This window comes from Etheostoma spectabile, chromosome 10, assembly GCF_008692095.1.
Source record: "Etheostoma spectabile isolate EspeVRDwgs_2016 chromosome 10, UIUC_Espe_1.0, whole genome shotgun sequence".
Taxonomy (NCBI): Eukaryota; Metazoa; Chordata; class Actinopteri; order Perciformes; family Percidae; genus Etheostoma; species Etheostoma spectabile.
Window position 1 is genome coordinate 12,985,828 of NC_045742.1, and position 18,783 is coordinate 13,004,610.

General features: G+C 40.8%; 2 protein-coding genes across 22 annotated transcripts in view; one reads left to right on the top strand and one right to left on the bottom strand.

The window, feature by feature from the left end:
• fhl1a (four and a half LIM domains 1a) overlaps nt 1–4,175 on the top strand; it is a 13,265-nt gene extending 9,090 nt beyond the window's left edge. For both annotated transcript variants that reach the window (XM_032527899.1, XM_032527898.1), the window contains exons 2-6: nt 1,045–1,226; nt 2,233–2,410; nt 2,798–2,967; nt 3,105–3,291; nt 3,446–4,175. In XM_032527899.1, coding sequence (XP_032383790.1) covers nt 1,071–1,226; nt 2,233–2,410; nt 2,798–2,967; nt 3,105–3,291; nt 3,446–3,600 — 846 coding nt within the window. In that variant the 5' untranslated portion in view covers nt 1,045–1,070 and the 3' untranslated portion in view covers nt 3,601–4,175. The remainder of the gene's footprint in view (nt 1–1,044; nt 1,227–2,232; nt 2,411–2,797; nt 2,968–3,104; nt 3,292–3,445) is intronic.
• Nucleotides 4,176–4,226: 51 nt separating this feature from the next.
• The window catches only part of map7d3 (MAP7 domain containing 3), a 28,485-nt gene continuing 13,928 nt past the window's right edge, over nt 4,227–18,783 (bottom strand). For 4 of the 20 annotated variants that reach the window (XM_032527824.1, XM_032527814.1, XM_032527815.1 and 1 more), the window contains 13 exons: nt 18,427–18,528; nt 17,906–18,004; nt 15,867–15,992; nt 13,757–13,896; nt 11,208–11,338; nt 10,865–11,085; nt 9,057–9,186; nt 8,622–8,907; nt 8,179–8,232; nt 7,970–8,096; nt 7,589–7,757; nt 7,180–7,472; nt 4,227–7,087 (listed from right to left, as the gene is read on the bottom strand). In XM_032527824.1, coding sequence (XP_032383715.1) covers nt 7,080–7,087; nt 7,180–7,472; nt 7,589–7,757; nt 7,970–8,096; nt 8,179–8,232; nt 8,622–8,907; nt 9,057–9,186; nt 10,865–11,085; nt 11,208–11,338; nt 13,757–13,896; nt 15,867–15,992; nt 17,906–18,004; nt 18,427–18,528 — 1,886 coding nt within the window. In that variant the 3' untranslated portion in view covers nt 4,227–7,079. The remainder of the gene's footprint in view (nt 7,088–7,179; nt 7,473–7,588; nt 7,758–7,969; nt 8,097–8,178; nt 8,233–8,621; nt 8,908–9,056; nt 9,187–10,864; nt 11,086–11,207; nt 11,339–13,756; nt 13,897–15,866; nt 15,993–17,905; nt 18,005–18,426; nt 18,529–18,783) is intronic. The other 16 variants (XM_032527825.1, XM_032527820.1, XM_032527821.1 and 13 more) reach the window with 10 other exon arrangements.

Here is an 18,783-nt window from a genome sequence, read left to right on the forward strand (position 1 = left end):
CACACACACACACACACACACACACACACCAGTTGCACATACCACGCTCCAGGAGGCTAATCTCTTTACCGCATCCCACTTAAATAGCTGTAGTCCCCTTTCATAAATATTTTCCTTGTCCCTATGGTTACTAGGACAAAAATGCCATTCCACCCATTGTTTCCTCCATTTGTGCTTACCGGATTAAAATGATATATGAATCACTTTTGCTAAAGTTCACATGACATCCTGTGTGAGAGAGAAGTGATGTAGATAAAGCATCTACACTCCACCCATATGCACAGTTGTTCCAGAAAACTACTCCATCAGCTCCCAGTGGACGTCGCCTGTGATGGGAACACAGGAATGTTGATGATTGAAGAAGCAACTTGGTATTTACACTAACAGCCAATAAAATGACCTGGCCAAAATGCAGAAAAAATAGAAAGAGTGTGGGCTTGCCTCATGGGAAGGAGGTCTTCAAGGTGGGGAATGAGCTCTACGGTCTAATAATAGGACCAAAGCTTTCCAGGGAGAGCTGGATAAAGCGTCTGCAGGCCAGAAAGCAAGCAGACAACAAGCAGACATCTGTGGGCTGCTTTTTAACCTCACTCACACTTCTCTCATTAGTTTGGTATGCTGCTGTTAGAGCTGCATCTCACTGTGTCTTACTAATGTTAAAGGGAAAACACGGAAAATATACTTTGTCTGAATTCTGCACAGATTTATTTATTCCTTTTTGCATTTTAAGGTACAGAGGTCCGATTTACAGTATCTGCCTAGGGCAACATTTTGCTGTTCACCAAACTCCAGTCATTAAATGCTCATTTTTGTTTCTCATTCTTTTTGAGAGAATAGTTTTTGTCTCCAAGCTGTAAAGCACTTTAAATCAACTATATGGTGTTGTAAGTGTGATATAAATAAATGTATTCATTGCCTTGCATTGTTCAAAGATTCATGGGTATGTTAGAAAAGGCAACACTGTCCCCGTCGGGTGTCTCAAGGAAGCATCATGTGGGGAGGAGAGGAGCTGTGCAAGTCTGACAGCCTCTCGTGTTTCTGCAGGAGCCAGGAGTTATCTCAGCTCCACCATGACGGATCGCTTCGACTGCTACTACTGCCGGGACAACCTGCACGGGAAGAAGTATGTGAAGAAGGACGAAAAGCACGTGTGCACCAAGTGCTTTGATAAGCTCTGTGCCAACACCTGTGCAGAGTGCAAACGCCCCATCGGTGCTGATGCCAAGGTGAAAAAAACACAATGTGTCTGAGTGAAAGAAAACGAATGAATGAGTAAGGAAGAGAGTGACCAAAAAAATAAATAATTAAGAAGAAACTAAAAAAAAATAATGATAATAATAAATAATGATGAACAGAAATGTTAACTCAAACATGTTTGTTTATCATGGTTTATATTGTAGTCAGTTAATAAACTAACAGTATTGAATAATTTATATATATTCTTTTTTCTTTTTTTTCTTGTCTGTACATTTTTTTAAATTTTTGCTTGTTGAAGTAAAAGCAACAATGTTATTTTGTGTATGTTATCAGTGTATTGACTGTTGGGTTACAGATGGCTGGAGAAAATAAATAAACTAAACTAAGACTCCAAAACAAGTCAGTAGATGTTTCCTCAGCAGACATTTTGACTTATGTATAATTACACTAACAATAGCTCTGTTCTATTCAAGTGTCCCTTTAAGCCATGAGACTGTGACAGTGAGCCAACAGAGAATGAATAGAATTCAGCCATCATTGATGAGCATCAATCACATGTGCTTTTTCTTACCATGACCTATCCACTTTTAATTTTGAGATATCTACTATGGATGTTATTGGATTAATACAAACACAGATATTAAGTGAGGATGTATCTATCTGTCTGTCCGCAGAGCTCTCAGTCTTAAGATGTTATACAACTTGTCTGTCATCCGGCTGCTTCTAAAATACTCTCACCACTCTGTCACAGGCAGTTGAATGTGTGAAAAAGATGTGTCATTACCCCTAATGAGGCTTAAATACTTTACATCACGTTTCCACCACCTAAGTCCCCTAACTCCTTCATGGCTCACCACGTCCCAGTTCACTTCATCTCCACTCTAATGGCTGCCACATGGGCTTGTTCTGTATTCTGGGCCTGAGCCTCAGTCCACATGATGGGTAATCAAACTCTACTTTAATGAGGTCTAAAATGAGGTCGACTAACTAATGAGGGCACCTCTGCTCACCTCGAGTCTCCTCTCTGTGTTTCAGGAGCTGCACCATAAGAACCGCTACTGGCATGAGGACTGTTTCCGCTGTGCCAAGTGCTACAAGCCGCTGGCCAGCGAGCCTTTCAGTGCCCGGGATGATGGCAAGATAATGTGTGGCAAGTGTGGCTCCCGGGAGGACGGCAACCGGTGCCAGGGCTGCTACAAGGTGGTCATGCCAGGTGGGTTTGATATTATTCAGGGATTCTTTACATTCAGTTTAGGTTGACTAAATCTGTGCAATCTTTTCTTACTGATTCAATCAGCATTTATATTGCTATTTTCTGACGTCTATTTAAACCTCTCTTTGGTGATCCCAAAGTTTCCAAAGATACCAGATATATTACATTTTGAGAAATGTATTAAAATCATCAATCATCATGCACAACACATCTAGAATTTTTCAATTTTTGGGAAGGCGCAACCATAAAAAACCTGGATACTTCAATCAGCATCAGCATCATAAAGCTTCTCATACGTGTTACACGCTGATGAAAGATATGTTATTTTCATGCAGTGTAGAAAAAAATCATTTAAAACTATACATAACATTTACCTTTATGTTTTAGGATCCCAAAACGTGGAGTACAAGAACAAGGTGTGGCACGAGGAGTGCTTCACCTGCTTTGAATGCAAGCAGCCGATCCGCACACAGAGCTTCCTGACCAAGGGTGATGACATCTACTGTTCTCCCTGCCATGACAAGAAGTTTGCCAAGAAGTGCTTCCACTGCAAGCAGGTACAAGCACAGCGCATGGTGTCCTGTCATTACAAAATAAAACTGTGGTGCAGACAGTTCACTTTCAGCAGAATGAATGCTATTCCAGCCTTGTAGTGTTTGAGATTATGATCAGTGTTTCTCTGACCCTCAAAAAGCCCATCTCTTCTGGAGGGATCAGCTACCAGGACCAGCCCTGGCACTCCGAGTGTTTTGTGTGCCACACCTGCCGTAAGACTCTGGCAGGCGCTCGCTTCACTTCACATGAAAACAAAGTTTACTGCGTGGACTGCTTCAAGACCGATGTGGCCAAGAAGTGCCACGGATGCAAGAACCCAATCACAGGTCAGGGCAGCATAAACAGATGTTTTTGTTAATATGATTATCTTGAATGTTTACAGGATGGTGGGATTAATGAAAAAATAAGTTTGTATTTTCTATTCTATCTTGCACAATTAAAATCCTTGTGCTGCTGACTGACAGATGTCTGTCTCAGCAGGGTTCGGCCATGGCACCAACGTGGTGAACTATGAGGGATACTCCTGGCACGAGTACTGCTTCAACTGCAAGAAGTGCTGCCTCTCGCTGGCCAACAAGCGCTTTGTCATCAATGGCGATCACATCCACTGCCCCGACTGTGCTAAGAAGTTGTGAACTGCACAATCAGTTGAGCATAAGAATACCTGTTTAAAGTAGAATTGCACCAACACTGACTTTTAGACTGTTAATTTGCAAAAGAACACATTTTTTTTGTGAGGGAAATTGAGGCCTCAACAGAAATGATATTCAATTTCTAAATTAGCATAAAAATGACAATTTTGGTGAAACTTCTCTTTACAAGGTTGACAGACTATAGAGGTTATTTCAACTAAAGATGCACTAGCTTAACTCATTTATCTACATATACATTATTGCAACTTATTTCAGTGTTGGATACTAACATGGCAACAGAATTTTTGTGGGATTGTGATGTGCACTATTAGTCTAATCTAATGCAGATTTGTTGCAGTTTTAGTGCCTTACTGGAATATTTTAGAAAATAATATGCTTTTACTTGCATACTGCTGCTTATACATACGAGCTTTAATTAATCATCATTCACGAATTATCAGAATTTTTAAAAATGTGAGTGACTTTAAAAGTAGGTCTTTGAGATTCATGCTGAAATATAAACTGCTCGTGTAATCAAGACTTGTAAATGTAAAACAAGAATAAAAGGAGGAAGTGATGTGAAGTCTCTTATTTCTCTACAGCAAGAAATTGAAAACATGGCAAAGGAGTATTTTTGCAAGACTTTATTGGTTTTAAACAGTTTGTATCATTTCAGTACACTAGATATATTTACAGTACAAATCTTATGGATAGGGCGTTGTTAGGTTTGTAAATCTTCCAGAGAAATATTCATATTCACAAAGTCGCCCTAGTCAGGTAGACTGATTGTCGAGGCCGAGGTAAGGACAAGCTTTCTTAGTTAACTGTGATACAATAAAAATACTAAATCCAAATCTAAGGCACCGTTCTATCCTATTGTTATAGACAATGTTGAGGATTAAGAGCAGTCAGCTATGTACTTGAGCCCTCAAAGATGCAGCAGGACCTGGAACAGATACATTATCTGTTCAAGCAGCAGCTTCAACAGGTCCTACTCATGAGTGGAAGAAGGAGTAGGAAAGGTTTGGGTATAGGCAGGTCTTGGGTTATGAATGAGACAAATTACTTTTTTTTTTTACTGTACAGTAAAGCTACTCCTCGGTAACCATTCATTAAACATAGAGAGTAATTTGTGACAGTGCAAAAAGTCTCTGGTTTTCTTACTGAGTAATAGATGAAAGTCAAAAAGCCGACAGCTCTGAGAGACATGGTAAATAATGGTGGACGGTTTATGTAGTCTGTTACATTCTTTGAGCTTATTAATCAAAGCTAAGATCTAAAGCCCCTAGTCTTTATGTACAAATATATTTTAGTTAACCAGCAGAGAACAAGGCAAAAATCAAGGTCCACAAACCTCGTGCTCAGACTATTCAAGCACAGGGAATTTCAAGATTTCAATACAGTTCATGAAATATTCAGAAAAGTCAGAAAAAAAAGTCTGACTCGTGTCATATTTTGTTTGGTGGATGTGCCCTGCCTCATACTACAAAGTAGAATAGTTAAGACCTGAGCTGACATGCCTACTATAACTATCCAACATCCCCACATCCTTTGACATATTATAAAATATATTTTGATGACATTAAAAGCATCATAAAGCGGCACAGCCTTTACTCTGATCATGGGTCAGACATGTTTCTGAGGGCTGTAACAACTCCATCAAAATGTCAACTTGTTTAGTCTCATATTCAGAATTAGGGCTTGGGGATATGGTGCTACAGCCTTCACACACATACACACACCAGATATTGAGAAACATAAAGTGGGTCACCACTTGGCCCCCTAATTGTTGCAGACATCATGTGGAAGAGGGCTGTATGTAAATTTTTCCAGGCTGCCCTAAATGTAACCTGACTACAATGTCACAGGCCACGAGTCGAACAGAAACCTAACGTATTATAGCACAGCCACATAGACAGAGACTTCAATTATCCACATCTTGACACCACTCCTAAACATGGCTTCATTTGCCTAATACTGCTTATATACATAACACAATAACACTTAAATATTTGTAAAAATGTATTTTCATATATAAAGAAACAGCCAAATTTTATATTATACAAAATAATTGAAATGCATTTTGTCAGATGTAGCAGCTAGTGTGTTGGGAATTTTTGAAAGCCGGTTAATAAACATAACTGATTTAAGGGCTGCACAGACAGAGGGATGGATGGAAAAGTTTGTGCGGATGTGTTGGCAAAACTCGAATTAAAACCAGACAAGTGGAAACCGGATTTTTAGTTTTAGCCGAACATTCAAGGTCAATTCAGTAACAAACATACCAGCTTAAGAAGCTCAGAGGCAGCTTTGAATTAAACTAATGGACTTCACCTGTTAAGGTAGTATGTTGCATTTATGGTTATTCAACAGTTGTGTGGTGCAGATGCAGTCGGTGGAGAATAGACTAAAATTGAATGCAACTCAGATTCTGGCGTAAATTACAATGATGTTGTTAGTAAACATAAATTCTATATACTGTACATATGCAAAATAAAAAAAAAACTAAGTGAGCCCTAAATGAACAGACTGCAGAAAAAACATCACTGAACATGTCAATTCACTACAGTGTTGTGAATTAATCTCAACACTATTCAGCTTTAAATGTAACAGTTGGAGTTGTGCTCCTGACGCCCTCTACAGGCCAGAGATGGAAACGTGCGGTGAGAGAAAATGGGAGACAATGAGAAGACAGAGCTCTATGAAGTGAAGTAAAGTATGATAACGAGATCCAGTCCCATGTGTATGCACATGACGGACTAAACTGTGCATGTATTAGCTTCAGCACAAGCCATTTATAATATTCACATTTAAAAATTAGAAGTTGGGGGAAAAATGGTAAGGCCATATTGCTGGATGCTGCAAACGGCAGCCGGTCAAGTCAATTTAGATGAATCACATGCGAAACCTGGGTAGCTAGCCACACCAAAGCCCGGCAGAACAGAATGGATTAACGCTCCTTCCTTTAACTCAGAATATTCAATTCACACAGCTTAATGTGTTCTGGAACATTCTCTTAAAAGAGAAAACAAAAGTCTAAACATATAACAATAATTACAATAACAAAAGAAAAAAAATTAATAAATTACAACAAATGCACCCCTGACAAAGACAACTCTTAAAAAACATCATCAAATTTGGACACAACATAGACAAAAACAAATCTGGAGAACTAAACACAAGAGAAAGAGGAAAGAGACCTGAAGCGAGCACTTTGAAGGAATATATTGACTTTCCCTGAAGCATATTTTTTATATCTTTATAAATTTGTTTTAATATATTTTTTTCCTCATAATGTGGGGTGCAAATGTAGCACTTGGGGTGATCTTTCCACTTCACCTTGTGCTCCTCCCTCCGGAAGAGGATAAGGAGAAAGAGGAGGAAGATGTTTGGAACTGGTAGAGGACTTTCTTTAAGGAGCTCAGCTGGACAGGAACTTTACAAGTGCAACAGTAAGAGGCTTCTCAGCAACGGCTGCAGCATCAAATCTCTACAGAGACACAGGAGGAAACAATTATGGTCCATCTTTAATAAGACAGTCAAAACTGTCTAATAGATGAATATGTATAAATTATTTCTTACCTGACAGAGCTTCTATGGGCTGATTAGGGGAATGCAGGGTGTTGACGGGGGTTCCCTTGTCCTCAAAGGCTACCCTGGTCCCATCTGAGCTTCCGTCACAGTTGATCAAGACCTGGTTACAGTCCTCTGCCTCAATGAGGGGCCGAGTCTTGGAGTGAACGTTGAGGTCAATGAGTTCTTCAAAGCTCCACTGGTTGGATTTACCGTTGAGACCTGAGACCAACCCCACCTTGGCGGAGTCCTGCTCATTCAGGAACTCTGAGCCCTCAACAAGGCGGCCCTTAGGGACTGGACTGGGGGGGTGGGGTAGAAGGAGACGTTTAGGAAAGTGGTTCAGCAGTTAACAATATTGTCAGCACCACTCTGAGCAGTTATTGTGAGTTACTCTTTATCTTGTCTTCAATCGTACCTTACTGCCTGAGTCTCATCTGTGCTTATGCCGTTGTTATTCTCCTTGTCGTCCGTCTCTGCTTTTCCGTTCACGCTGCCCAGGGGCTCCTCTCGTTGTGCCACTGGCTCACCAAAGGACAAACTACTCTCATTTTTGTCATCGTCCATGCCGATGTCATCTGTCTGGCCTACGACGTCAATGGAGTGATGACGTTGAAAATTATGTAAATTCACAGAAACAAGTCAATTGGGTGGAGCATTCACAAACAACCACAAAGAGGTATTTTATTCATTCTTTGTGAAAAAATACCACATTCAATGCAGTGATGCATAAATCTTCATGGACTCTGATATCCTGAACCTGCCAACAGTGTGATAGCTCTGGGATGAGAACACTTACTCTGGGTTTCATAGTCCTCTGCCTCGTCTGCCTCGTCTGCCTCGTCTGCCTCGTCTGCCTCGTCTGCCTCGTCTGCCTCGTCCCCCTCGTCTCCCTCGTCTCCCTCGTCCTGTTTATCACCATCTCTCTACGCAGGAGACCCAAACAGCGTGTTAACATACACTCAGTGTAGATGATGTTCTATGTAGGCTGAATGAATGTGAGCTCACCTTCAAGTCATTTTGCTCCGCTTTTCTTGTTCTCTTCATTATCTCTTCAATTCTCTAAAATGGAAAAAGAGTATATCTTTGTAAATAACATGTCTCATGGAGATCTACACAATGAGGCTACACTGAGAAAAAAATTATATATATATATATATATATATATATATATATATTTTGATCTAGGTCTTGATGATTAAGCGACATAAAGAGAAAGTGATTACTTACATTGCAATATTTTTCATACTATGGCTACCCCACTTTATAATACCTTTTATGTGATACCACTTTACATTTATTCAGTACTTTTTGCTCATTGTCTGTTGTTTGCCTGTTGTTGGTTGGTTTGCTTTTTACTGTGTAAAACTATTGCTGTAACAAGGGAATTTCCCCATTGTGGGATGAATACAGTATTATCTCATCTAAATTCTCCATCAGTCTAGCCGTACCTTCTTCCTCTCCATTCGTTCTTGCTGGTTCTGCTGCATGATGCGCTCTCTCTCCAGACGGACTCTCTCTGCCTCCTCCAGGGCCTTGGCCTCAGCCTCCTCCCGTTCCTTCTGGAGCTCGGCCTGTTTCACTGCCTCCTCTTCTGCCATTCTCACCCGCTCCTCCTCGGCTAGGCGAGCATCTTCCTCGTCTTTAATTTTCCTTTCCTCTGCAAGTTTCTTCTCCTCCTCTAGGCGTTTCAGTCGTGCCTCTTCCGCTAAACGTATCTCTTCTTCCTTTCTCAGCCTGGGAGATTAAACAAACAGTCAATGGTACTTTGTTCTTATCATATCTGGTGCATTACTGTCATACACAAAATGATGACAAAATTGTAATAAATCATTTTTTCAGGCAATGAGAATAATAGGTTTAAAGAACAATTCCAATGATCTTACTTCTCCTCTTCCTCCCTCTGTATCCTGAGCAGCTCCTCTCTCTCTTTCTGCTCTCGCATCAGTCTGCGGTTCTCCGCCAGGATCTTGGCTGCCTCAGCGGCCGAGTTGGTGCCCGTTGAGGCTTTAGAGTCTGATAGATGGAAAGACAATATAGAAAATATGCTTAGCACTTTAGCACCCTGTCCCCCTATTTCTCAAAATCATAGGCCCCCCACCAGTGACTGGGGAATGATGACTGGGAGAGGAAAGAAAGCCAGACTGTTTGAGGAGGTTGGCCGTGACAGAGAAAGACAGAACCAGTATAGAGAAAAAATCCGCCTGATACAGAGTTGTGTGACTTTCACATGATCTTCTCTGTGCTCTTTGAAAGAACTCCGTGGGAACACAGTCACATACAGTACATGGGCTTGAGCAATATGATAATACATACCATGAGATGAAATCAATTTGTCCGTTGTCCTAGCTTTTGCCATTTCATTTATAATAGTATTTATGCCTTTAATCACTCTCAGTGTACTAGTCTCCGGTAGATAATGTTGCAAACTGATGAGCAGGACTGCTACATGAAAATATATTGTGATTTATTTCTGATAAAATCAAAATCAGCTGGTTATTTGGTTGATAAATCAAAAACCTCTGATTATTTTTCTAGAAATATATTCTCAATTGATCATATCAAGATTTTTGTTAGGATGATATCAAATTACATATACAGGGATTAAGTATTTTATGTTTTCATACATTTCTAAAGATATAAAGTTCACCTAAACTGTGCCAACTACAACAATTTAGAATAGATACAGTAGATGGCAGTCTTTCCCGGTTGCATGTAGTATTATTACCATTACTAAGCTATTTTATCGTGCAGAGCATAAGTCTCTCCAGAAGGTGGTAGCAGCAACAACACAGATCTGTAACAGGATGTGACTCCAGCTGGAACTTAATAAGTCTCCTGCTCCACTGAGATTTGTTGCAATCTGAGCTCCTGCCACGTCAGTTTGCCGCACACAAACATACACAGACACAATTCTCTATATGGTCTCTCTATTAAAATAGATGATACTATTCTATTATCTTCAAACCAAACTGACTGCTCCTTGAAGCAGTATTAAACCATGATCACAGAGGATTTTTTTTCTTAAAGTAACAATTTATAACTGTGAGACACTAAAAGTAACAATTGATTAAGAAAAACACACCCAGAGCAATTTCTTTTGAGCTCAAGAGCGCTGTTTAATTTCCTCCCTTAAATTACTTTAGCACTCCCTTGGTTCAGTATGAATAGTGTGAAGATTAAATGTAACAAGTGTATGGACAATGAACATGTGGAGGATGACTTGCAAGAAGCCTTTGTGTAGGATCGATCTTTACTTGCAAAAGATTAAGGGACATCCAATTATTCATAGGTGATGATCTAGAAACAAGTAAAAATATATGACTGAATGAAATTATATTTTTTGGGAGTGTAATTAGGTTAGGACCCCAACGGCAAAGACCTTCAGTAATATTTATTTAGTTGAGATGAAAAAGTTGTCTCGCTGGATCACTTCCCTCTCTGAAATTGACAGCATGTCTCGATGCACCGGTGCAAATATCCTGGTTGCCAGAATAAAGATCGCCCTTGGCAAATATTGGTACTGACTAATTAATATCTGACAGCTGACCATGATAGTTAAGTCTGCATTTAGATGGACCCGTTTTACATGTGTTGCACTAATGTGAAAGACCTTCTATAGTGTTAGATATATTTTAAAGTAAATAAAACATTTATTTTGTTAACTGCATGCTTATCACTGAGAATTGCTCACCATCTTTCTCTTTGGTCTTGCTGGAATCAGAGGACTGTTGAGACACAGCCTGGATCGGACACAGTTCCTTGGACTTGGAGTCCCTTTTTCGCAAGGTGGAGGCCCCTGTTGGAGTGAGAGCTGGTTTCTGGATAGGTGGAGGTTTGGCTGACATAGGCTGGGGGGATGGGGGGCGCTGTTTCATTGCACTCGGTGAGGGTGGGCGTGTCTTAGGATTTTGCCTGTAAGAAACAAAGTGTGAGTTGTTTCTTTTTGTGTTTTCTAATGAAATCAAAATGAAAAGCTGCATCCATCCTAGAGTAAACATCACTAAATCTGTATTGGAAAAGACTTGTAGTCATACTTGGATGCTGTTGGGGAGGGGGTCCTCTTTGGGGCTGGATTGGGGGCTGGGGATGGTGAACGGTTGCGTCCCATGGTAGTAGATGGGGAGGCGGGACGTTGCCCTCCAGGCGATGTAAACTGCTTGTCCTTCTGTTGTTCCACAGCAATGGGACAGAAGTGAGGAAGTCATTTATGAGAGTCACTGAACAAGGATCATGCTAAGAACTCCAAGTTGTCCTATTGTCATTGTTAATTAAATATTATTGGGTCATGTGAAAAACAGTTGAATATATAACATGTTGCATCATATAACTAAGTTGTATTGATCAATCCACAACCCTAATAAGTATTCACTACAACCTGTTGGTCTGCATTTTTCCAACATTTTGGCATATGATTCCTTAAAATGAAGCAGGATTTACTTGTGCTTATAGCCTTAGAAAAAGTGGCCCAAAAACTAGTAAAAAGTCAGAAAAAGTATAAGTATATGTATATATTTTGGTTCGCAGAAATACAATAATGATTTTGTGAACCATAATGTTGACCTTGACGGAATTCACAAAACAAGGGTGCCTATTATAACGGAGTAACTTTAACTAAAATGAAAAAGGATAATTTAACTGATTTAACTTTTAGTAACTGGAATTTTAAACACTGACACAATCCTGGTGTGAAGAAGCAAAGGGTCAGGTTTTATCAAATCTATTTTCAATGCACCTGGGCTATGTTTGGCGCTTAAACATGACAGGGAGAACAGCAAGGCCAACCATGTGACTCTCAGACAGACACAAACAGTACACTACCTTTCTCAAGACTTTAGTACTGAATGCCAAGTAATAATGAGATACAATGCATTTTATGTTTCAATGTAAGAAAAACTGCTCCTATAGTTTTAACTTTGATCACACAGCTTAACAAACCTTTTTTGGGGAGGGGAGGAAAAGCAAGACAGTATACATGCAATTGCCGTACAGTTTCATAGTAAGGACAACACATTAATATCCTATTGATGTCAATATAACATTGGAGCAAGAACAGTATATAGACAGTTTGTGTAGAAAGAAAGGTCCAGAAGTCATCTCAAAAACACAGCAGTAACAGCCATTTACTGTACTTTACCAGCACAACCCTAAACCCCTCATAATATCCATTAATAAGGAAAGAGAGGAACCTTGCAGAAGACCTACAGTTAGCACCCTTAAATTTGTTTTCTTAAATACATTTAGATGATTATTGGTTAATGCCCACTGTGGGCAGGCAGCCTAACTTAGCTGACATGAAAGACACAATTTAACCAAAGTGTCTGGCCCTGCCTGAGTGATAGGCTGTGAATTTGTTTTCTATGAATTCAATTATTTCCACACAAATCTGTGCAATTGGAGGAGAAAAGACGTGGAAATGGTGAGGAAAGTAAAAGGCCTTGACATTAGGGCCTAGGGTAAGGGTGGGGTCTGCTTTGCATGGTCTGATCTGTCCATAATAAGGCCACTGTGGATCCCTTTGTCTCGTGCTACGACAATGACGCCCTTCACAGCCACAGAGGAAGAGGAGGACAGGCGGGTTGTGAGAGAGTGAGAGCCAGGCACGACTGGACACCAAATGAGAACATCAAAGACATCACTTATGAGTAGCAGTAGGTAGAATAACATTTCGGCAACGTCTAAACAAGTTGATATTATGAGTGACTAGCAGATGTTTAAAGAACAGCTGGAGGAACAACATTTCCCTATAGTTAGCATCCTGTCATAGTACTTTGACAGGCAAATGTAGCCGGATACGTGCATATAAATCAAAGCATTTGGTGCCATACCGGATAAGCAGACAAAGATGGATGGATGGATTTGGTGCCATCTACTTATTTTTCCCAACAATTTTATTCATTTAATTTTAATTTTGGAAGGAACGCACTTAAAACATCTGTGTGCTGTCATAAAGTATTTCGCTCTTCCAAAGCTAAAAAACTATTAAATCTGTGTCCACTGTAGGGCTGCATGATATTAGGAAAATATGCAATGCCGTTGTTGAATATGGCTATAATGATAGCACTTGCGATAAATAAACAGACAATATTAAACTGTACTCAGTTGTGGACAAGATTAGAAGACACCATCTAAAGTCAGATTACTCCATGAGTAAATGGAAACTGATGTTCTGACACAGGACTGAAAATAATTCACTAACACATAACCTTTTTTCACAAATTAATTAAGACAATTCTCAAATGAGATATCCTTAAAATCTAACGAAGAGGTATGATGTTATAACAGGGTTTTTCAACACAAATTTGTATGCATCCAAAGCATCTTTCCCTTCCAGTACTGCACAGGCAAATTGACCTCCTCTTGGAAAAAATAAAAGTCTGCCAGCTATCGCATGCACTGTGGTTATACATACATGTATGCTAAGTATTTATACTTGCATAGCCATATAAGATACATATATTTAGTTGAGGATACAAAAATGCAGCTTAAGGCGGTGGGAACAGGAAGGAAATTTAAGTATTTACTTCAGATCATTAACACCGTTATACATTTCTTTAGTAAATGTCTGACGCAAACGTGTTCTCACCAGCGAAGGGTCAAGGGCTCCGTCGGCCGACACAGAGGTGGTCATGCTACTCTTCTGCCGGTCAATGCTGCGGCTGCGCACAGGTCCCCTTGGTGGATGCAGGGGACTGGCAGAGGCTGAGCGAGGACACAGGTGACACTCTGGTAAAGGACACAGTCATCGCAGGGCCAGGGGAGCACAACCAATGGGAGGCGTAATAATCGGCCGAGTTGGGCAGCAAAGCAGCAAAAAGCCAAATGAAAAGAAGAATGAAGAGAGTGGAGAAAAAGGAGAGAGGGGAAGAGGGAGAGAAAGAGAGAGGAAGGGAGGGCAGATGATGGTTGAAAGAAATGCAGAAGTGTTTTTGTATGGGGACAAGAGCACAAAAAAGCGATTTGTTAGATGTAGCACTTTAGGCAGGCAACAGCTTGATTTCTGAAGCTTTGATTGGACTGGAGATTACACAAGACATGAGCAGCAGAGAAAAACAAAAAAAAACAGACACTCCACAGGTGCCAAAGCCTCTGGACACAACAAACTTGAACAACAAGCACCACAGCACACACTACACAAAACCTACCACTAACATTTCAATACACACTGACACATAACACACAGATTTATTAGTACACTAAACGCACAATGAATGTTCATAGTGTTTGTGTTTGTGTGTAAAAATGTAAGTAATTTGCAATCTTTCTAATTCAGTCCTTACTGCCATCATAATGTAACTCTCCCAACTTCAGATCAGAAGTCAGCTGTTTAATAACTATAACTGTCCTTACCACAGTGTTTAAGTGTTGCCTGTAGTTAGCAAGGACAATTAAGGCTGTTGGCCATTGGCTATGAGCTTGCTGTGTCAGATTGAGAGATAAGCCATGATAATCCTGAGACCTGAAGAACTCTCCCTGCCACGGTCTGGTCACAAATGTGTTTTGTAATTCATTCAGACCGGACACTAAGCAGCAATGGTGACTATGAAATTTACCCTACCCATGAGCTACCACTGATACTGATGCTAATGCGATGTGTCATCTTTCTACTGGGGCTATACTTAGCAGAAGATCTATAGCCGCTAATGGGTTTGTAATGGCCGATCAATAAACACCGCAACCTTAAACCAAAACAGGAAATACAGTTGCAACTTTGGAGTGAGTCAGTGCTTTACAGTACGGCTATTTCCATCTTAAAAAGAAAATTAGCAAACAATAAAAATGCAGTACTCATCAGTGTAGGTCAGGAGATACATCACGGGTTGTCTATGCTGGGTCTGGGACTATGTACATATCCTCAACCGCTGCCTTATATGTAATGTAGATTACTCCCATCCTTGCATCACACAGAAACAGTTCACATAAACTGTAAGGTATGCAAGTCCATCGGTGGGATGTAAAACTCCACCTTAATGGCTTAAGAGCATATTTTACTAAAAATTGTCAGCCCAAAATGCAGTGCCAGAATGGGTACGTACTGAATTAGAGTTGTGTGACTTTAAGCCCATATATTCTATAAAAATAGCAGTGATTACTATTTCAGCAACGTGTACTGGAGTCCCCAGCCCCCTGGCCTCACTACCAGAACACATGCAATAGCACAAGAGTCTCAGTCTGACGTAACAAGAACCAACAGGTAAGCAGCTTAGAGCAAATCTCCCAGCATGGACCCTGAGGTTCTTCAGATGCAGAGAAATGCTCCCAGCCAAGTCAGCCCTGCTCAGCTCAGCACACAACAGCCAATTGTGTCAGATCTGAGGGCGCATGTGAGCTGGACCCGTGCGTGTGTCAATATTTACTGAGTACTACTGTATGCTCTCTCACATGAGTGTACTTTGCTGCAAATAATTCCTGTACATACATAAACAGCTGATCGTTACAATAGCTGATTTTAAACACAGGGAGCAGTGCAGTGACTTTGGTAATTCCACCATCACCGCCAAGAGGCCACCATTCACAAAAGCACAGCAGTCTACAGCGGCCTGCAGAAGGGCACTGTAATATGAGCTTGGATCTAGTGAAGTGATACTGGGAGTGAGTGACTGGGCTGACTTTCTACTGATAAAATGAGAGTAAGTAGAGAGGACCAGGGTCTGTATCTAGCCATCCTTCCTCTCTGTTATGGTCTCCTAGGTTACCTGGAGCATCTGTTCCTTCAGCTGACAGGGCGGCGGCGCTCCTGCTCCTAGCTAGTGAGGCCTGGGTGGGGGTGAGCAGGCGACTAAGGACCCCTCCGTCCACAGTGCCGGCCGGTGGCCTGCGAGCTACACGGCCGAAAAATCACCCAAAAAAAGAGAACAAAGAGCCAAGTAGGAAAGAGTGGATAAGAATGGGGATGAAGGGAAAACAAAGAAAGGGGGTAGGGAGGGGTCAATGAAGTTTAGAAAGGTCACCATGTGATTTAACCAACAGGAAAGAATCAACATTAACAACCAAAGGTTATGTCTCAATAATCTTCCATGGGCCCCCTATCAACTGTCTTTATCCTGTTCACTTTCAGTGATATTCAATAAAACGAGGATAGTCAGTAACAGACAGTAAGAAAAGGAACCCATGGAAGAGTGCTGAGAAAGACCAAAGACTGATTGTCTGGTAACTGAAGATCAGTAAAACAGTAGCCAAGGTAGACAATGAGGTCAAATCAATGGTTACTTGAGGTAGAGGGAGGTGTGCTGATGGGAAAGAAAAATCCATTAGTGAACCCCAAAGTTGACAGAGGAATGTTATTGGGTAGGAAGATGAGAAGTGAAATAAACCTAAAAGTGATAGGGCAAGTGTACTGACCAGGCAAGAGTTCTTTAGCTTCTGCAGTGCAAACATCTCTAAAGGTTAATAAAAAGGTGACAAAATTGATTAAAATGAAGAGGCTGACCAAAAATGGTCAGTTCTGAGCAAGTCAGCATATTATGAAACTACAATGGTGGACATTAATTTCACAGCAGAAGCCAGGAGCTCTTGCTTCCATGGGATGAAATAATTAACAATTCTCCACTTCGGCAGTCGTTGCTATCTAAGCCACAAAGTAGACATCATACCAGAAGAAGAGTTTAAGTGCTGACAGGTTGATTTTGCCACATGTCCCTAAATGCTAACTCTTCAAAAGGAGAGTACAGAGCCACACATTTCCCTTTGGAGCCCCTTACTGAGAAGACATCTGTTGCAGACAGACTTGTTTGTTAGCTGTTGAGTGCTAGCCCCTGGAGCATAGCAGCACAGCTCTGGAGTGCACTGCACCCAGGTGTTAAGAATCTGGGCTATTAGTCTGAAATAAGGTTATGGTTATGAAAACATGTTATGTGTGAGATTTTGGATGAAATAACATTAATACATTGTTGTTTTGCAAATATGAAGTAGTTAAGTTGGTATGAATGATGGTAGCTGTGTTGTAATATTATCTCTAACCACACAGAACAAACACGTATACAGAACAGGAACATTTTTACATCCTTTGCACGGATGCTGACATGGCTTTAGGCAAACAAAAGCATTGGTGGTTAATGGCAATACATAGACTGCACTTGGAGTTGCTGTGGTCAATTCTGCGCTATGGGGGTGCTACGGTGGCACTGACACACACCACACTTTAGCACAAGCCTAGTGACTGAAATCCAGCTATGACGTCATCTTGAAGGGAGAATACAAACAACACTTTGTGACAACAAAACAATTAGACTGTGTTAGTGCAGACACAGCACACAACAAAACCATTCCCATGTTGTCACTTGAAAATAAAAAAAATAAGGTTGAAACAAAGATCAGCTGTGAGTGAGAAACATGGCACAGGATCTGGTAGGTTAAGACAGCAGAAAGGTTAAGGCATACATGGAATGAGTACTGTGTTCCCAGTAAATTACAGACACACAGTTAAGAGAGGCTTAGCAGCTGCCTAGGGGTAATTCAGCAGTCAGTGAGAAGATTTAGATGAGAATATAGAAAAAAAGAACACAAAAAGAAGCCAGTTTATAGACCTATATAGCGGATGACACTGAAATGAGCCAAGCGTTATCCCCAGAACCTCTTAGTAGCCAACAGTGTTGATAAGGTTTTAAAACCGAGCAAATTCAGAACAAGCAAACCGTTAACATCACAGCAGCATGCTTGTTATTCAAAAGTGGAGGCCTGAGCGGTGCAGATAAGGGCATGAGAAAAATTATAACTGATTGTTCATGCTAGCCACCTTGATCATCCGTTGTCCCCTTATCGAGTTTGGCGGGGGTCTGTGCTCTGCCCACACTTACTCGTGTGAGGGAGGAACTTCTCTTCATGACGGAACGGCCTACGGACATGAAAGTGGAGTTATAGCCGAGCAGGCACTGGGAAGGAGTCAACAAGGAATCCCCATAGACAGTTTACAAGTCATGTGCACTTCATTTGGCCCTTTTGTAAGTCACCAGGCTAGGGAAAACCGCAGCTGATGTGAAGTGCAATAGACAATGTCTAGGTACACAGAGAGCTGGAACCACCCTATCTGATAATAATTCAGGACAGGTTCCCTATTGTAGGATTAATAGCTGTAAGTGTTTGAACCATGCACAAAGTCAGATTGCTATGTTGTTGTCATAGCTGTGATGGAGCTTGTTATGTAATGGAACTTATTGAATGCTTTCTCCATAAACTATGGTGGTTTGCTAAATTGTGCACTGTAAATCATCTTGGTTATAAAAGCATAGTGTGGGATGGAGAGGGGATCTTTTGCACCTGTCTGTTCCACCTGAAGCTTTTTGCCATCTTCCTTACTGGCCTGAGCAGCATTGCCATTGTTAGGCAACCGGTTACAAGACGAACTCCTCGGCTTAAAACCTGAGAGACAATGATGAAACACCCGATTGTGAATTTATACAGTGCTCTCCTGTGAATGGTGCAAAGTCTCTCACACTTTTTTTGGGAATATACTCATAGACCTGGCAAAGGAAAAGCATTAATATTAAAAGGAGATTTCCGGTTGATTTCAACATGTAGCTCTGTTGTTTGGAAATTTGGAGTGGTGTCAGTAGCAATGAAAACAATCGGTGCTGCACCCAACAGGCTTAAACAGGGCAAGTTTTAAACCTGTTT